Raw genomic sequence first — 18,252 nt, forward strand, 5'->3', positions numbered from 1 at the left:
TGCACCTATGACAGTTACTCTGCAACCTTTGACTAACTTGACCGTAGCTGAAGAGTTGTCAGTCCACCTTGTGGCAAAAAATAAGTTGTTACTGCCCTCCCCAAATCCTCAAATGAGATCTCTGAATCCTGACAGAAGTATGTCGTATTTATAGTTATCACAAACATCTACATTACAATACTTCATGCATACCAACTGTTCTAACACCTACTTTTACATCCCATGTGATTGAATAAGTTCCTCAGTTCATCTGCTTCTGATGAAGATTTTACACCGCAAACAAAAATTCTGGACATGGTGTGAACTGTCAGCGCTGACAAATGGGCAATGGTCAGATGGGAACCTACATGAGCCACTATAATGTCATCACCCGTATTGAGCAGTGCCTGTGCAGAGTGTACAGCAAGGCTGCGAGACTTATCCTAGAAAACAATGACACAAAATTAAGTATCACCAGCTAATTTGGCTTCTATGAGTGCCAACCTTCCTTTCCAAATTAGGAAAGCCTTTCATTTTTTTCATGACAAAGTAGAAACGGGCAAGGAGAAAAACTAAGCATCAATAGCTGCTAATACAGAATTAAATAAAGCACAAAACCAAGCATCTTAATAAGTTAAATTCACTAAATTTAAATAATTTCATTCTAACTAATGCATAAGAAAGCATAGTATCTATAGGTGAAAAGAAATGTTAAGTGCGTATCACAAGGAGTAACTCCTAGTGACAGCCAGTTCCAGAAAACACAAACATAGACCACAATATGCAAAATTCATCCTCAGAGACAGCTTAGCAGAGAAATGCAGAACTATTCACACAGCTCTTGAAGATAATTATAGGAAAAATGAAGCCCTTACAGATCAAAAACTAAGATTTTGCTGAAATCTGAACACTGAGGCAGATTTGAATGCAGAAAGCACATTTACAAGAGTAAATGATCTCATACTACAGAGGCTGAAGAGAGAGATCAAACATTATCTCCACCAAATTAATTAAAAAGGCAAAGATGAAGCTATGGACCACGGGAACCAAGTTTTGCACCACACCTGGCAAATACTGGTGTTAAGGAAAAAGAAACAACAGCAAAACCTCTAAGTTCACATGCATGTCTATGTATCTACTTACACCATTCAAGTACCACCCTACCCCACTACACAGAGATGGAGTTTTTGGGGGTGCTGTTGCCTAACTTTAAATATTCTTAAGCAGTAATACGCCGAATTTGTTTTGGTGACCTACGGGGATGACATGTATAGATGTATAGTTCTTTTCTGTAAGTCTTCTGTTCAAAATATACACACTGAAATGAGATATTCAGAATTACTTTGTAAGTTGGGTAATAAATTTTCAGGCTAAAATTTCCAGAAAATGTTAAGCATCAAGTGAAAATGCCCTCTGAAATGTTTCTGCTAAGCACTCAAGAGTCACCAGGCATTTCAGATAACTTGTGATTGTGTGCTGTTGCAGGGTTACTCCAAACTACCACTCTACAACAGGAACCTCGACCAATCTTGCCTGGAGAGGCTAATGATGGCAAGTCAGGAAAAAGACCAGTGTGGTTTATGGAGATTTAGGAACCACACTACACAAAATACAAAGAAGTGTCATCACTCCATCACAAATATGCAGCTGAGGAGTAAAAGATGTTATTGTATTAGCATACCATTATCTACTCACTGGGGGTAACACATGTAGAGTTACATAGAAACTTTCCTCACATTTTCAGAAGTGAGACTGCCTCTTTGACCACCTGATGTTTATTTCAACAATTTTAAGATTAAATTTAAAATATTTTACTAATTTAAGTGTAGCTATCAATTATAAGCATTAACATTTACACACTAAATTAAGTGAATTGGTTTCCAACCTTATGATTATTAAAAATATCCAAAACCTTTTGAGACTGTTGCTGTCTGATTTAATAACACAGTCACACAATACATCATTCACACATGATTTTAGTTTGCAGATCATATTATTCCAGGGTGACATCAACTCACCTGCAGTAAGAGTTTGCAATCTGCAAAAAGATCTGAATTAAGCAGCTGTTCTTTAAGAGCAGGAGGAAAAAACAAGACATCATGGCAATGTTGGTCCATACAGTACGTATAACAGTCGAAGTCTGACACAGATTCAACTCTTGAGAATCCCTTCTTCTTCAAATCGCTGAAAACGTCTTGAAGGCTGTGAACACACAACTCTGACCACTAAATATACAACAGTTAGTTAAGCAATATAGTTCACACTGATTATATGGTTTTTTGCCTTTTATTTTTTTTAGTATATATATATATATAAAAATGCAATACTGCCTAATGCAGGAGGGGAATTCACTGTTTTAAGCATGTAAGTTCTGGCTTGAAACAGTTAATAAGTCTGATAAAATAAATTAAGAGATATGTGTCTCCAGAGGATGATTCAAAGCATCAAAACATAAATGTCTGGGTGCAAGAGACACTGTAACAAATTTACTGCTGCAATAGTTTCGTTCTGTCAATTGCTTTCCATTTAGCCCAGCTCACCAACGATTTTAATGGCTGGTAAGTGAAATAATCCTTGTGCAAATGTAATGAAGACATAAATGCTGAGGTTTGCAATTCAAATATCATAAAGATTCAAAAGTATATACACCAGGATTTGTTTGCTAAAATGGAGTTTCAGATAGTGCCATAAGCTCATACAGTACATTAAACATAGGATCAACGTAGCAGCTTTTACTTCAGTCTTGTTTAAGGGTTGCAAAATCACAACCACAGTAAGACGCCTTTCTCTATCTTGAAGAGCCTGCAACCTAAGCACAGAACATTGGTCCAAGACAAGAGTATGAAAAAAAAATTCTTGAAAACATAATAAAATGGATTACCTGTCTAACAAAACCGGTAACAGGATAACCTGGTGTGGCTCATGTATCAGTTAGTACAGAACTGGGAACACAAATGTTACACATATAGTAGCCTGCTGAATATAAGTATTTTTAAAAGTATATTGTTATTTCAAGTTTACCCTATCCTTACAGAATAAACACAGGTATTAAGCACTGTAGCTGTCTTAACACCCTTTGCCAATGTTATGGCTTACAGTAATACATCCACTTTTAACGAAGTTTCCTCTATTTTTCGTCACAGTTTACTCACCCATATACTTTTTTCTAACTTTTCTAACTCACTTATTCGGTGAAAGACCCACACAAACAACAGAATAGTAAGGAAAACTGTTTCACAGCTTTCTTACAGTTTATGAATACCATTACTACAATATATAAAAACTATAAACATAATGCAATGTCACTGGACTAAGCAGAATGTACTATAAGAAGCTTAATATAACCTGGAAATTCTAAAAGAAGAGTGTAATAAACTATATCACTTCATATGTAAAAACCTCAATATTAGATGATACTTTAAAGACCTTACCTGATTTTAAATGTGTTTATCCAAACACATAAAGGTAAAGCAGAAGCCCTTTGTTCCTGCTTCCGTATGGTTTCTGGCAGAATGTATTCAATTGAAAGAGCATTATGTTTGATGCGCCACCTTGCTAGTGTAGCTGCCAGTTTGGTCTTAAAACTACAAAAGCATAGTCACAAGTTTAATAAGTTTTCTAAATGTTTACACTGGCCATTAGCATGCAACATTTCTATTACAATACTATCTTGATCAGAAACCAAAACTAAATGTGGCCTCATTTTGCATGCTGTTACAGAAAATACACAGTTATAGGACATTTTCTACCCCAAACAACAGTAAACTCAAGGTCGTAATACACAGCTGAGAATATTTTACTTAAATGCTCAAGGGACTAGTATTATGACAGACAGCTCCCAAATACATCCATTTTCTCACAAAGCTAAAAAAAAACCCCAAATGTTTCAGAACTGCAATCTGTGGAATACAATCATCAGATTTTTTTGTACGTTTGAAGATACAAATGCCTATATGTGCAGAATGAGCAGGTGATGAACGCTGACCTCTAAATGCGTACAGAAGCAACACAAGTATGATGGCAACCAGGAGTCAGTTTTATTATTGTTACACAAAAATGTCAGAGAAAATATTCCCAGTCTTTTCTTCCCACAAGCTTTATACATAATCTTGATACGTGATGCTTCAAAACAAATAAAAATTGCTGGTGAGCTACTTCAGATGCCCTCCAGGAATACCTTGCTCTTACAATATTCACAAAATTTTGGGGGCTAGTCTAAATCCAGCAACAACACAAATTTGTCCAACAAATGCCTGTTCAACAACAGACTGACAAAAGAAATACTTGAGCTGTACTTCAAATGTTTATTTTACAAAACCTTTCTTTTTTGTTCTAATCACTTAAAATAATATTTAACAAAGTTCCATACGAGAAGTATTGCTAAATAAATCAATGTTATTCCATTCCATGAACTTTTGGCTCTATTACACTCATATTTATGAATGCTTACTATTTATTTTTTTTTCTAAAATTGTATGAAAGTTCCAACAGCTCCAAAATAAGATACATTTTTTCTAGCAAAATAATCCACAATATAGTCTGTTAGCTGTATTTTTCTTAACTATAGAAATATGGAAGTTTCCCTTCAAACCAGGTTCTCATGAGAAATAAAAACAAAGTCAACAAAATTTGAAGCTGAAATACATCTGTGGTATTGACAATTATAAAAAGGCAGCACTGGCTATACAAATCTGTATTTCTGCTAATACCTATCAATGCCCGTCCACAAGAAGGGCCAGAAGGAGGATCCAGGAAACTACAGGCCTGTCAGTCTGACATCACACGGCACATGCAGGACAACCAGGTGATCAGGCCCCGTCACCATGGGTTTGTGACAGGTTAGTGCTTGACTAACCTCATCATCTACAGCATGGTGACCCACTCATTAGATGACAGAAAGGCTGTGGATGTTGTCTACCTAGACTTTAGTAAAGCCTTTGACACCATTTCCCACAGCCTTCTCCTCAAGAACCTGGCTGCTCGTGGCTTGGATGAGCGTACGCTTCACCACGTTAAAAACTGGCTGGATGGCCAGGCCCAAAGAGTGGTGGTGAAGGGAGTTAAATCCAGTTGGTGGCCAGTCACAAGTGGTGTTCCCCAGGGCTCAGTACTGGGGCCAGTTCAGTTTCATATCTTTATCAATGATCTAGACAAGGTGATTGAATGCATCCTCAGTAAGTTTGCAGACAACACCAAGCTGGGTGGGAGTGTTGATCTGCTTGAGTGTAGGAAGGCTCTACAGAGGGAGCTGGACAGGCTGGATCGATGGGCCAAGGCCAACTGTATGAGGTTCCACAAGGCTGTGCTGGGTCCTGCACTTGGGCCCCACGCAACGCTAGAGGCTTGGGGCAGAGTGGCTGGAAAGCTGCCCGGTGGAAAAGGACCTGGGGGTGTTGGTCGACAGCCGGCTGAATGTGAGCCAGCAGTGTGCCCAGGTGGCCAAGAAGGCCAAGAGCATCCTGGCTTGTGTCAGAAATCGTGTGGCCAGCAGGACCGGGGACGGGATTGTCCCTCTGTACTCGGCACTGGTGAGACCGCACCTCAAATCCTGTGTCCAGTTTTGGGCCCCTCGCTACAGGAAAGACACTGAGGTGCTGGAGTGTGCCCAAAGAAGGGCAGCGAAGCTGGTGAAGGGTCCAGAGCACAAGTCCGGTGAGGAGCAGCTGAGGGAACTGGGGTTCTTTAGCCTGGATAAAAGGAGACTGAGAGGAGATCTTATTGCTCTCTCCCAACTACCGGAAAGGAGGTTGGAGTGAGGTGGGTGTCTCAGTCTCTTCTCCCAAGTAACAAGTGACAGGACAAGAGGAAATGGCCTCAAATTGCACCAGGGGAGGTTCAGATTGGGTATTAGGAAATATTTCCTCACCGAAAGGGTTATCAAGCACTGGAACAGGCCGCCCAGGAAAGTGGTGGAGTCACCATCCCTGGCGGTATTTAAAAGACATGCAGATGTGGCACTTCGAGACATGGTTTAGTGGTGAACTTGGCAATGTTAGGTTTACAGTTGGACTCAATGATCTTAAAGGTATTTTCCAACCTAAATGATTCTATGACTCTAAAAAGAGTTCTTAACATATATACCTGTGTAGATAACGCTCTATTTTCCGAACTTCTGCTACAGGTTCCTCTTCGCCAAATATGTCTCGTGCTTGAAACTTTCGGTCTTGTAGATCATAAAACATCACAACAAGCAAGCTGGTTAATTCATCTGGCTGCAACAGAAAAGCAACTGGATAGAGAAAGTGACTGTGTTGGGTTTGTGTGTGCGGTGGGGTTTTTGGTAGCAGGAGAGGGGGCTACAGTGGTGACCCCCTGTGAGAAGCTTCTCAAAGCTCCCCCCGGGCTCTAAGTCAGATCTGCCTCTGGCCAAGGCCGAGCCAATTAGTGACAGTGGCTGTGTCTCTGTGAAAATATATTTAAGAAGGGGAACCTAGGAGGAGGAGAGAGAATTTTTAGGAAGAGCTGTGAGGAAGACAGCTATGCAAGCACTGAGATCAGTGGAAAAAAGGAGGATGGGGGGGGGGGGGGTGCCAGAGCAGAGACCCATGGTGAGAGAGCAGGCTGTCCCCTGCAGCCCATGGAGGTCACCAGTGGAGCAGATGCCAACCTTCAGCCTGTGGAAGACCTCACGCTGGAGCATGTTGCTGTGCCTGAAGAAGGCCGGGACGCTGAGAAGCCCCCACTGTTGTAGTTTGGCACTGGGAGGATTGCAGTGCATGGGAGGGACCGGTGCCCCAGCAGCTCGGGAGGGGCTGCAGCCCATGGGAAGGACTCACATCAAAAAAAGTTTGTGGAGGACTGTCTCCCATGAGAGGGACTCCACACTAGAACAGGGGAAAAATGCAAGGAGTCCTCTCCCTGAGGGGGGGGAAGCTGCAGGACTGATCACCACCCCCCCCTCCCCATTCCCTGCCCTCTGCACTGCTGGCAGGGAGGAGGTAGAGGTATCCAGAGGAAAGCTGAGCCTGGGGAAGAAAGGAGAGGGGGCGGGGAAGGTCTTTCCAAGGTGTGGTAATGCTTCTCACTGTCCCACTCTGTTAAGTGTTGTTGTTAGTGTTTGAATTAAACAGATGTTCTTTTTGTTCCCCTGAAAAGTCTGTCTTTTGCCCCTGACCATAATGGGTGAGTCATCCCTCCCTATCCTTATCTGGATTCACGAGCCTTTTGCTTTATACTCTCCTTCCCATTCCTGAGGGGAAAAGGGTGAGTGAGCAGCTGCTTGCTGCTCAGTTGCCCTCCAGGCTCAAACTACAACAGTGACATAAAGCATGCCTTACTTCTGCTAAAAGAGCCATATCAAACAGCAGTCTCCTAAGAGGCATTAAAAACTTCAATTAAATGCTTATTTGCAAGAATATGAAAGTAATTCCTCATGGAGAGTTAGTAAAACACTAAAGAATTTTTTAGAAACTCAAAATACACCACTTAAAAGTTATTTAGCTTATCAAAATTAAAAACATTCCCCATACACACAGATAATAGAGCATATCTTAATAATTAATGTTATCAGAATTTAAACTCAAATCACTTTCTCCGCAAAGTAGTTCCTTGAATAGCTAAGCTACTAAAAACTTCTTGTCTATCAATTAATTAGTCTTTTGTGGGATTCTTCAGTATATAACTAATAAGCTCAGTATATAATAACCATCCTGGAGATGGGACAATTGTAAAATCTCCTTCCCGTGTCTAAATTTTTAAACCAGGAAGCACCTCCTCCTTAGAGACAGCAATTAACAGCACTTCAGTTATTCTTGTCTACCTCTTTTCATGAAATCCCTACAGTTCTTATGCCTTCAAATATTCTTACCTTCTCACAAATATGACCAAAAGTAGCTAGAAAACTTCAGTTATTAGGGAAATACCACCAAATACAAAATGTTACCACATTAAGTCTTACTTCCTTACAAAAACAAGCCAGATTTGCCTGCTCACATCAATCTCTACAAATAACATCAGTTCAAATTCATCTCATTATTTTCAAAGGCATCAAAGACCAAACTGGAAGAAACAGCAGATTACTGCCAGGTTCTAGATTGTCTTTTCATGTCAAAGCAGGAAAGCATGTTTAGAGTAAACTGGATAATTTTTTGCCCCTGCAAGTAAGATATTTGTATGCAATACAATTTGTCCAGGAAATTAAGCATGGGTTGTTTCATTTCAATGAAATGAATCTATTTTAATTCTTTCTTTGGAGGCTTTGACTCCAAGCAATAAGGTGCAATAAGAATCTCACAAACAACGTATCTAATATCTTGGAGATTGATACTTTAGACAACTAACTAAAAAGGACAGCATTATTTCAGTCTCAGGCTACCATACAGTTCAAAACAACAAATTGTTTTGAAGAATGTTGCAGAATCCTCAGAAAATATTCTAATTACACCAACTCAGAAAATACAAAATTTATTCACTCACAAAAGTGTTCACTTACTATGGACTGGCATGGGTAAACACAACTATCTAATAATATTTCTTCAAGAAGATCTTGATCTACAAAAAAATAAAATATTGACAAGTTACACTATGAAATCTACAAGATTCTAAGGAAGAAAAAGAAAAACTTGTAAATCACAAAAGAAAGAGCTGAATGTTTAAACATCATGAAAATTAAGGGCAAATTCAATCACAAACAGTAGCAACTCTAAATACGTATAATTCCTTTACATGAATAAGCACAGATTAAATATTTGACTTCACAAAAAGCTAACAACACTTACATATATTTAGATATTTGAGGGCTATGAGTAGCCTAGTAGTAACGTGTAGTTTAACAAAAAATTCCCCAGATCTCTGCTGTCAGGCAAAAACTAAATACTGTTTTTCCACATTTTCTCTGCTGCATCAATTCTATCGGCAATTCTTGGAAAAGTTTTATACTTACATTTTAGAGCACTGAAAGCCAGTTCATAAGATACATACTGAGAATACTCATCTTTAAAAGTCAGCATGGGAAATACTGAGTCATCACCATACCGCACCAATATTCTTTCCTTACACTTTTCAGTATGAATGCCTTGAAAAATCTTAGCTGCGTTTATGTATACAGAGTCGGAATAGCCATTCTTCTCAATCAGAGTCATTGTTCTTTTTTCTACAGATCCTTTTTCATCTGAAATTTTCATTTCACTCAAGTCTGAAGTATCATTTATAACATCCTCATGTAAAGACATCAAGTTACTTTTAGAACCTGGCATTTTTCCAGTTGCTGGTTGTGTAAGTGCAAGTCAAAATCCTGCTGCCTCTGCAAAAAATAAAGTTGGTACTGAATTATGAAATTTTATTTCACTAGAATACACTTTTTCCTTAATTTCCAGATTTTCAGAAGAAAGTATTTTCTCTTTTAGCCTCTAATCCTGCAAATACATCTATACATATATCACCTAAACTTCTGTATGTCTCTAATCTTACGTATAGCAGAGAAGTATTTATAATAGTTTTCTTACCTTATTTATTTTCACTAATGCAGATAGTGCAAGACTGGTTACTTGTTTCAAAGAGGCCAGTGCTTTACAATAGATAATCCTAAACAGACTATATGCAGAGATTTGATTCTCTATGTCCAATAAGAAGCATTATTATTGCAGACAGAATAGTATCTCTTACTAGGAATTCTCCTTTAACAAAGAGATACTACAGAAATTTCAAAGCAGACATCTTCTCTTCCAAAGAAGAACCATCTTGAAAAAAGTTGCAGTGATTTCCACATGCTTGTCCACTAAACTGTGTAACTGTTCCTAAAAAGGGATAATAGAGATCACCTAAGTTTTTAATGTATTTAATGTACTAACTAAAGAGCACAATTTCAAATGCAGGAAATCCATTCTGACAGTCTTTGAATATCTTATCCAACTCTCCATAAGTCCACATGCATTTCTTAAATTTTGTACACATCTTACATAAACAATAAAATAAAAATTATCTTCCCCAGAGGTGGAATAGGGCTTCAAGAAAAACAAAAAGCCCCAGTGTTAGTTGACTCCAAAAATATGCTTAAATTCCACATAAAACCTACACAAAAATATGCTTAAATTCCACATAAAACTTACACAAAGTATATCTATCACGGTGCTTGGATTTACCTTACCTGCTCTGGTTGCTACAACACGCGTTTTTGACAATATTTGGAGGCTTAGAAGTCAGGTTAAATGTTCAGAAGAGGGCTAAGCCAAGACAAATCTAATCACAGGAAAGATTTCAAACAAACAAACAAACAATTAGTCTTCCTGTCTGGGGAAGAATAATACAAGAGAACTGTGAGGAATTTAGCAGCTTTAGCATAGAAAGCTAGGCATGGATCTGGTGCTGACAAATTGTTCTGGATATTTTAACAGCACAGAATAGCAAAATTTACTCTTTTTGCCAGTCTAAAAATCAAAAAAAGAAGGTGATACTTTGACCAAACAGAAAGGATCTTCTATTTTGCTACATAATTTAGCTCAGTACAACCATTCTTAAGCTTCTTCCCTGCCCTGGGTCAGACATACTTGCCCAGCAACCTTTTTTCCTCTTCCCTTTCAAGCCCTCATCACACAGAACATCGTGATGAAGGAGAACGGTGCCATGCAGGGTTGGAGGAGAAAGGAGGAACACAAGCTGTTACTTCTTCAGCAGGCAGCCATGAAATGCCCCACGCTGAGCCAGCATTGCCCAGTTCAAACTCCCTTTCCCCGACACGGGTGACACTCCTCCCCTCTCCAAGACAGGCACAGGTCAGAGCCCACCCAGCCCAGCATGCTCCAGACAACCCACCAGTGCGGCTTCCTGAGCCCTGGTGGCTCACATGGAGGAGGCCACATCTCATTCTCCTTTCCAGGATTTGCTCCCCAAAACTGAGAGCTGCTAACCCGGTAGAAGCAACTCTTACTGTCTCTTTACAGAGGTCCTGGTCCTCAGACAAACAGCGGCTTCTTGTGGGAGACAAGCACCAACATCCTTAGTGTTAGATGCAGCACTGATGGATCCATGGACCAAATGTAAATTTATTTTATGAAGCCATATTGAAACAGAACAAGCAGCATTGTCAAAAGAAAGCAGTTTTTCACTAGAATAAAGTACCAGATTACCTAAACCAAACTGAAACTCTTATGCTTGGGAAAAAAAAAAAACAAAAACAAAAAAACAACATAAATGATTTCAGGATGTTTTACAGTAATTTGACCAGAAGATATGTGTATGATTTTACTGAAATGACAACAGCACCTAACAGGGACCTAGAGCTCAAATCCCTTCTCCAGCTGAACACAAAATATTCCTTTTTAGAATATACAGCAAGTGAACTAGTGTTTGTGGTGTCAGGAGTTAAAAGACTTGTAGGGTTCCTAATTACTGCATGTGACTTCTTTGACAAAGCCATTTTTGCTAACACACAAGACATACTGCTATTAAGATGATTTGGTGAATACATTTTCCCAAGAGACAAATGTCATCTTAATATAGATGAGATGATAGTGCTCTGCCCTGTACAGATACACTGCACGCTGTGTATCACAGCTTGGATTACTGAACTCTGTGCCAAGCAGAGAACACCAAGCTGGAATAATATGAAGCTCAGCTGGAAAGAACTAGAGAAAAGACCCTGTATATGGAAGAAATGTGCTGAATGTCAAGCAGATTACTCAGTTGAGGGGAAAAAAAAAAAAAAAAAACCTCAAGGTCCCAAGGAAGCCATCATTCTCCTAAAGGAGAAAATGGCCTTCAAAGTTCAGAAAGATTTTTTTCCATTGTTTAGTTAAGAAAATCTTCAAATCAAACATGAATTTGTTGTGTTAGGGAGTTGCTGAAGAGAGATGAAGAAATAATGTAAAGAAATAAAAAAATAAAATCAAAGTTTGTAATACTCCTGCGTCCTACAAATGCTAAATCAATCTGATTTGGACGCAAATCCAGCATCTCTTCATACAGTCTTAGCACACCAATTCAATGGTAAAAATACATACACACTGTCAGTGATCTGGCTGACTAGAGGGACACCTGCCTCATTTACAAAGCAGAAACTTGCTACTGCAATAAAGTTTCCAAGTTACAAGAAGAACTTTCCAAGTTCTTCTACACTGTTTTCCTTAAGCTTAATCAGATTTGCATGTTAGAGTAGTAACAGGGTACACAGAAGAAGGGAACTTAAATACACCTGTGACTAAAATTTAATGGACAGTTACTGGACAGCTGTTCTCATGACACCTAGAGCTTGTGTTGTACACAGCAAGCACCTATCTCAGGATGATATTGGTTGTGAAAACACAGAGAACAAACAAGAAAGTATCTCCCCACTTCTGCTTCCAAGTCAAAACGCACTAAACTGCTAACAACTCCCTGTTAGCACAACAGTTCAACCAGCAATACCAGTAGCACCACAATGTAAAGGGGGTGCTTCTTGTGTACATTATCTGTGCAAGGGGATTTACAAATCTCTCTTCTGAAAACACTTGTATTATGGATGCAGATAGACTCCTGTAACAAAAGTTACTGTTATCCAAGTACAAGCAATAGCAATAAAGATAGCAGGCTTCAAATAGCAGAGTGGGAACTAGAGAGGAGACTGGGGAACTAAATCAGGCCATATTGCTTTACAGACAGACAATGCAAGGTAGGAGGCCTGGAGGCATTCACATTTTTTCCCATCTTTTTTCCAAAGACTGAGTGGACCTCTCAGCTGCTCTGGCAGGCTCTGTATTTGAAGTGTTCAACATGTCTGAGACTAAGCCCATGAGAAAGCCACTGGAAGAGCACCTGAAGAGAGCGTGAGTAAGAGAGAACAAGGACTTTATGCTCATGCTCCAAGGAAGCTTCTGAACTAGATCTCTGAGGTAACCTTTTTCTCACTCCCTAAAACATTTGGGAAAAATGAACACATCAGGTATCTGTCAGGTACCACCACAGGATGCCCACCAAACAGAACTGCCTCATGACCACCAGGTTTAAATATGTAAGGGAGTTTTAATCATCTCTTCCTAACACCAGAGACACACTACCCTTTTAGCCACTATGCTTACCAATGGAACTGAAGAAAAATTGGAATAACTTTTTTGCATGTTCTCAGTTTCAAGTGGAACTGTCCACAGACAGTACAGTTTTGCAATTATCAACTAACAGCACTATACAAATACAGTATTTGTGTCATACAATATAGATCCATATGAATAGCAAATAAAAAGTATGTTTCCAGTTTACGTGTAATTTCACTTAAAGGGGAAGTTAACTAGTGTATCATCAACACTCAGCTTGAAGGATGGCTCCAGCTTTAATGAATTCAAATAGTATTATGACATTCATTCACTACACAGCATAGTAAAGGATTTCCACACACACATACCCATCAATGCCACTAATTCCTCTGTTTATATACCAATACGTGTATTTTTCCTATTTCTTCAGTTATCACCTTTTTATCAGTAGCCTCTACCATTATACAATTCAGGAAAAGAGATAAACAATAAACAACCCCATAGCATTTATGTTGTATCTGGTACAGCAGGCAGCCTGGCCACCCAGTACTAATTCTCATTAACAGGAATTCATGAAAAGCAGCTCTGTGAGCACGGGCATGGTTCCTCATACACCAACAAACAGTAAATCCTTGACAGCCATATCCTGTAATTTTTGTCTTACTGTTTTTATGGGTATACATGACCATATCTGCTCTCTAACATCAGCTGCGACTGATACAGAGCTTCAAGGAATTGCAAAGCTTCTACCGTCCCCAACTTCAGTTATCTAAGCTGGAGGGGAGGGAAGATTAGTAGAAAGACAGGATGGGAAGTCAGCCCCGAGGCCATTCCCCAACTCTGCTTTATTTATCAGAAACGGTCCATGTCAAATCATAGTACAGTCATACAGGAAAAAAACAAAGCAAAACAAAACGAAACAAACAAAAAAAAAAAAAAAAACACAGAAAACCCCAAAACAACTAGTCAACCAACCAAAAAACTTCTTTGTATAAGCAAAGGTTTTCTTGAAACACTAGGCTGAAAGGCCGTGAAAAACAAGAAGCCTCTCCCTCCCTAACCCACACAGGAGCAGATGGGGCGACTCCTAAACCCCTTCCCCTCAGCGGTAACCTCAAGGCTCTTTTTTACTGCCAGGGTTTCTCCCACTCGCTTCTCCCTCTGGGGATGGCGGCGCCGGGCGCTGCGGGGAGAGGCGGCCTGCCCTACGCTGCCGCCGGGCCTGCGGGGCTGCCCCGGGACAGCCCGGGCGCTGGAGCCCCGCTGCCGGGGCTGCAGTCGCCCCACGGCCCTTACCGGCAGCCCTTACCGGCAGCCCTTGCCGGCGGCCCTTACCGGCGGCCCTTACCGGCGGCCCTTGCCGGCGGCCCTTACCGGCGGCCCTCACCGCCGCCCCGGGCCGGCCGCGGCCCCCCCACACACACACCGCCCCTGCCGGGCAGCGCCGGGGCGGAGCGCCGTTGCGCTCGAGGAAGGACGCCGCCACCCTCTGTGCTCCGGAGGGGGGGGTCCGCCTGCTCGGCCCCCCAACCTACCCGTGCCGCCGGCCGCCAGCTCCCCCTCCGGGCCGGGGGGCGTTGGTGCGCGCCGCGGCGGGTGCAAGGGCCGGGTGCGGGGAGAAGCTGTGAGGCGGAGCGAGGCGGTGGGGCCGGGCCGAGCCCTTCCCTCGGGGGATTCGCCAAGAGGCGCCTAAGCAATTAAGAAACCACAACAAAATGACAAGATCCACCTTGGCAACGGCACGCAAGCACGTGTGTGTACGAGATGTGTTTCCCAAGGGCTGCTGTGACTGGACTTTTGCGAAAATCCCTGCTGCTGGAGGAAGAGTTGTTCGCGCTTCCCCGCTTTTTTTTGGTTGTTTTTGTTGTGGTTTGGTTTGTTTTGTTTTTTGTTTTGTTTTAAAAAACAGTTCTAAAAAAAAAAAAATGATCCCCAAACAGTATTATTTATTGCAAACTCCATGACCACTTTGAAAAATAAATCTTGCCAACGCTCACATTCCTAGTTGCATCAAAACACCGCCAGTTACAGGACTGGAAATCCAACAAATAGAGCAACTGCCCCAGATAAGGTTCTGGGCTTTCACCTGCACTTCGAATTAGCAGGGTGCTATTACTGTACACCATGCTTTCATAATGTTTTAGCTGTCTTGACCTCAACTTCTACTCTTGAAACACATAATTGAATCAGACTTTTAAGTTGTATTCAGACTTTTTAGTTTAAAAAACCCCAAAATACTGAAATTATTCCAATATTCAACTAATAAATTAACCATAACCTTGTCAGGCATCTACTCTTCTCCCATAAACTTTGTTCCTGTTACATCTGTGCTGTTATTTTAAATTCTCCTGAATAAGGGAAGTTCCCCCGTGATTCAGTTAAAATCTGTGATGACCTTTAGTGTGTCATTTCTCTGATACCATCCTGCCTGGCACCTCACACAAGCATCTGCCCCAGGAATGAGTGCTCTTACATGGGGAAGTTAGAAGTTCAGACTCACTCCTGCAGTTGGACTGCACAAAAACAGAGTAACCAGGGCTCTCTTTGGTCTAGGTTGACTGTACATTTAGTAAAGCTTAGTACGAATCTTAGCACATCTGTGTTTTTACAAATTGTGAGGTCCCAGAGTTTCTTGGGAAACAGCACAGAAGTGAACGCTTGTTATCCCTGACAAAAACTTGGTCATTAGACAGATCCCTTTTGATATCAATATGATCAGATATCTAAGCAAACCAAGCTGTGAATCTGTGCAACCAACCTGTGACACTATGTAATCGTGTGCATCGGGACTAGAAAATTTGGAGAGTTAAAAACAATGCTAAGTTTGCTGATGGGACAAAAACACCTTTCTGGTTTGGCTCTGCTATGTGCTCCAGTGACGCCGGTGCAATTGCGACAGCAGAAATTAATTACAAAGCAAGCCAAGTAGACTGGGTAAACTTTGCACATAGCAGTTCAAACAAATCTTGAATCTTTCCTGATGAGGGAGAGGAATACATGATGTATGGATCAATAGGGCACTATACTAGCTACAATATAGTTGGAAAGGAGTTTTTGGTGCTATTTATTTCATTTTGTCCAAATAGATACGACAGCTCTTTTAAAAAGACCCAACTGGAAACTACTGCCCAACGTCATTGTCATTTCTGTGTACTACTTTCACCTTCAAAGTGAAGATGAGTAGTATTCAGGTGAAAAAAAATTCCTTCATCTTACCAGGTTTTATAAATACAGGTTCCTCCTGAAGTTATATTTGGGTCTTGTTACTGAGATCCAGAAAGCAATGAGAATTCAGAGCTGGCAAATCAGTTGCAAACAGGACTGACTTGAAGAGGAAGGTGATCAAGTAGTGCTTTTAAAGGCAATAGGTTTTCTTCTTGTGTGAGAAGTAAAAGATTAAGCACTTTGAACACAAACTGGAGTATGTATAAATTCATCAACAGCATGCTTGTAAATTGAGACACCAAATCATTCACAAGTATCTGAATGGTTTAAATATTAAAATAATTTCTTCAGATTTACATGAACAGAAACTTGAAAAAAGACTTGGGAAAGATGACTAGTTTTCCTATTCAAATGCTCGATGATTATATGAAATGATTACACATTTTTAACTTAAATGATAATGAAGTAGAGCATGGCAGAACCATCAGAGAGATGCTGATGAGGATTTAAAAATTCTCTTTCTGGTGACCTAAACTCTGTATCGTAAAGCAATACTCTGCTGGTTTATGCAGGCAGAGATGTTTTTAAATTGCAGCTTCAGTCTCCTGGTTACCTGTGCATAAGAACTGTTAAGTGCTGCTCTTGAGCCAGATTTAAAGGAGTGGGATGGGAAGTCTGTATACTAAATTTGAATGTACTTTCCTGAGTATTGATCACCCACTGAGGAGTACGTATGACTATTCTTTACTCCAAGCATGTGATTTAGGATTCTCTGGAGCTAAGAGAAGGCCTCTTTTCCTATAATTTATTGACACTGCTAAACAAATAGATATCATGTACCTCTATATACATAGAGCACAAGTACTAGTGAAGCATCTTGGTTTAGAAAATTAAATATGCTTTGAGTGGATTTGCTTCTTCTAATGGCCCATCACCTGGGCTAGTAGATTAAAAAAAAACACAATAAAAAGATTCAAGCAACACTTTTTCATCCCTTTGTCATATATGTATTAAAAGGAATAAAAACATGAGTATAAAAGTCAGTTTTGTTTTCTGGTACTAAGACAGTGTTGAATCAACTGAATGCATAGTACTGATTCTATAAACAGTTTTCAAGGTAAGCATGGAAAGTGAGAGATCTTATGACAAGAATTTAACGTGCAAACTACTTTATTAAAAGCTGCCATTTTGAAATGTCTTGCATCAGCAATTTTGTTTTACATTTGGTAGAATGCAGTATTACTGAATTTTGTTTCCCTTATGTTAGTATGGATTAGCCTGTCTTATGTTAGTATGGATTAGCCTGTCTTATTTTTGTTTGACTGTGTTAGAATTCAAAACTAAGAGGCCACTCTCATTGAAGCCATGTGAATATGAACAAAGAGAAACAAAAAAACAGAACCAAAAAACCCAGCTAACCACTGGAAAGTTTTCTTCATTTCATTCATTTGCAAATGCATAAACTCTGTTTATATAGCTATGAATTTTCAGTACCTGGAACTATTTGTCTTTTAAAAAAAATATATTAGCACCACCATCTCATCTCCTTTTTGTTGGTGACCTTTTTAGCTACTGCCCTCTCACTGAAATCCCCTTTAAAACTTCTTTATCTCATAAGTTAGACTCTTTAGTGTGGATACTTCCAACTGATTTGTGGAAGGGGGCTCAAAAAAAAGGAAATGCTATTCTCTTTCTTCTGGGCCCTTTCTTCATGGAGCTTAGTGTGTCCTGAAAGCTGTGTAATCTCATTAGAGTTTATTCAGTGGGAGCTACAGGGCCTCACCAGTTTGCAGGCTCAGCCTCCTAAGTGGTGCATGAATGAACTCCTGAGGGAGCTAGAGTAGAACATTAACAGTCGAAGTCAAAATAAAAGGTTAAATCTCATTTCCTTTCTGCACAAGTTGTAATACTTGAGTGTGTTTCTTAGGCTAAATCATATCAAATTTGTTATATGACTTTCGTTCAAGAAGAGTATTAGGAAGTTATTAGGCTTTTTTATGTAAGCTGGTGGTTTAAACTATATACAGTTTACTACTCAAGGACTGGATATGGTAAAACCTGAACTTGGTGGCTAAAAGATGCAGTGAGTTGATGCTTTTATGGAACTGTCTACGATGGGAATGAGATCTTGCTCCTGAGTGGCAACTTTCAGCTCAGAGTTCACCTG

General features: G+C 40.1%; 1 protein-coding gene across 12 annotated transcripts in view; it reads right to left on the reverse strand.

The window, feature by feature from the left end:
* The window catches only part of NSUN7 (NOP2/Sun RNA methyltransferase family member 7), a 25,350-nt gene extending 10,823 nt beyond the window's left edge, over positions 1-14,527 (reverse strand). For 4 of the 12 annotated variants that reach the window (XM_032999138.1, XM_032999137.1, XM_032999136.1 and 1 more), the window contains exons 1-7: positions 9,423-11,065; positions 8,861-9,220; positions 8,411-8,469; positions 6,061-6,191; positions 3,411-3,563; positions 1,998-2,181; positions 212-422 (exon numbers count right to left, since the gene is read on the reverse strand). In XM_032999138.1, coding sequence (XP_032855029.1) covers positions 212-422; positions 1,998-2,181; positions 3,411-3,563; positions 6,061-6,191; positions 8,411-8,469; positions 8,861-9,173 — 1,051 coding nt within the window. In that variant the 5' untranslated portion in view covers positions 9,174-9,220; positions 9,423-11,065. Of the gene's footprint in view, positions 1-211; positions 423-1,997; positions 2,182-3,410; positions 3,564-6,060; positions 6,209-8,410; positions 9,221-9,422; positions 11,066-14,268; positions 14,327-14,455 lie in introns of those variants that run through there. The other 8 variants (XM_032999135.1, XM_042807684.1, XM_042807685.1 and 5 more) reach the window with 8 other exon arrangements.
* Between the last annotated feature and the right edge of the window lie 3,725 nt (positions 14,528-18,252).

The sequence above is a fragment of the Tyto alba genome, unplaced genomic scaffold (assembly GCF_018691265.1).
Source record: "Tyto alba isolate M040663 unplaced genomic scaffold, T.alba_DEE_v4.0 Super-Scaffold_6, whole genome shotgun sequence".
Classification (NCBI taxonomy): Eukaryota; Metazoa; Chordata; class Aves; order Strigiformes; family Tytonidae; genus Tyto; species Tyto alba.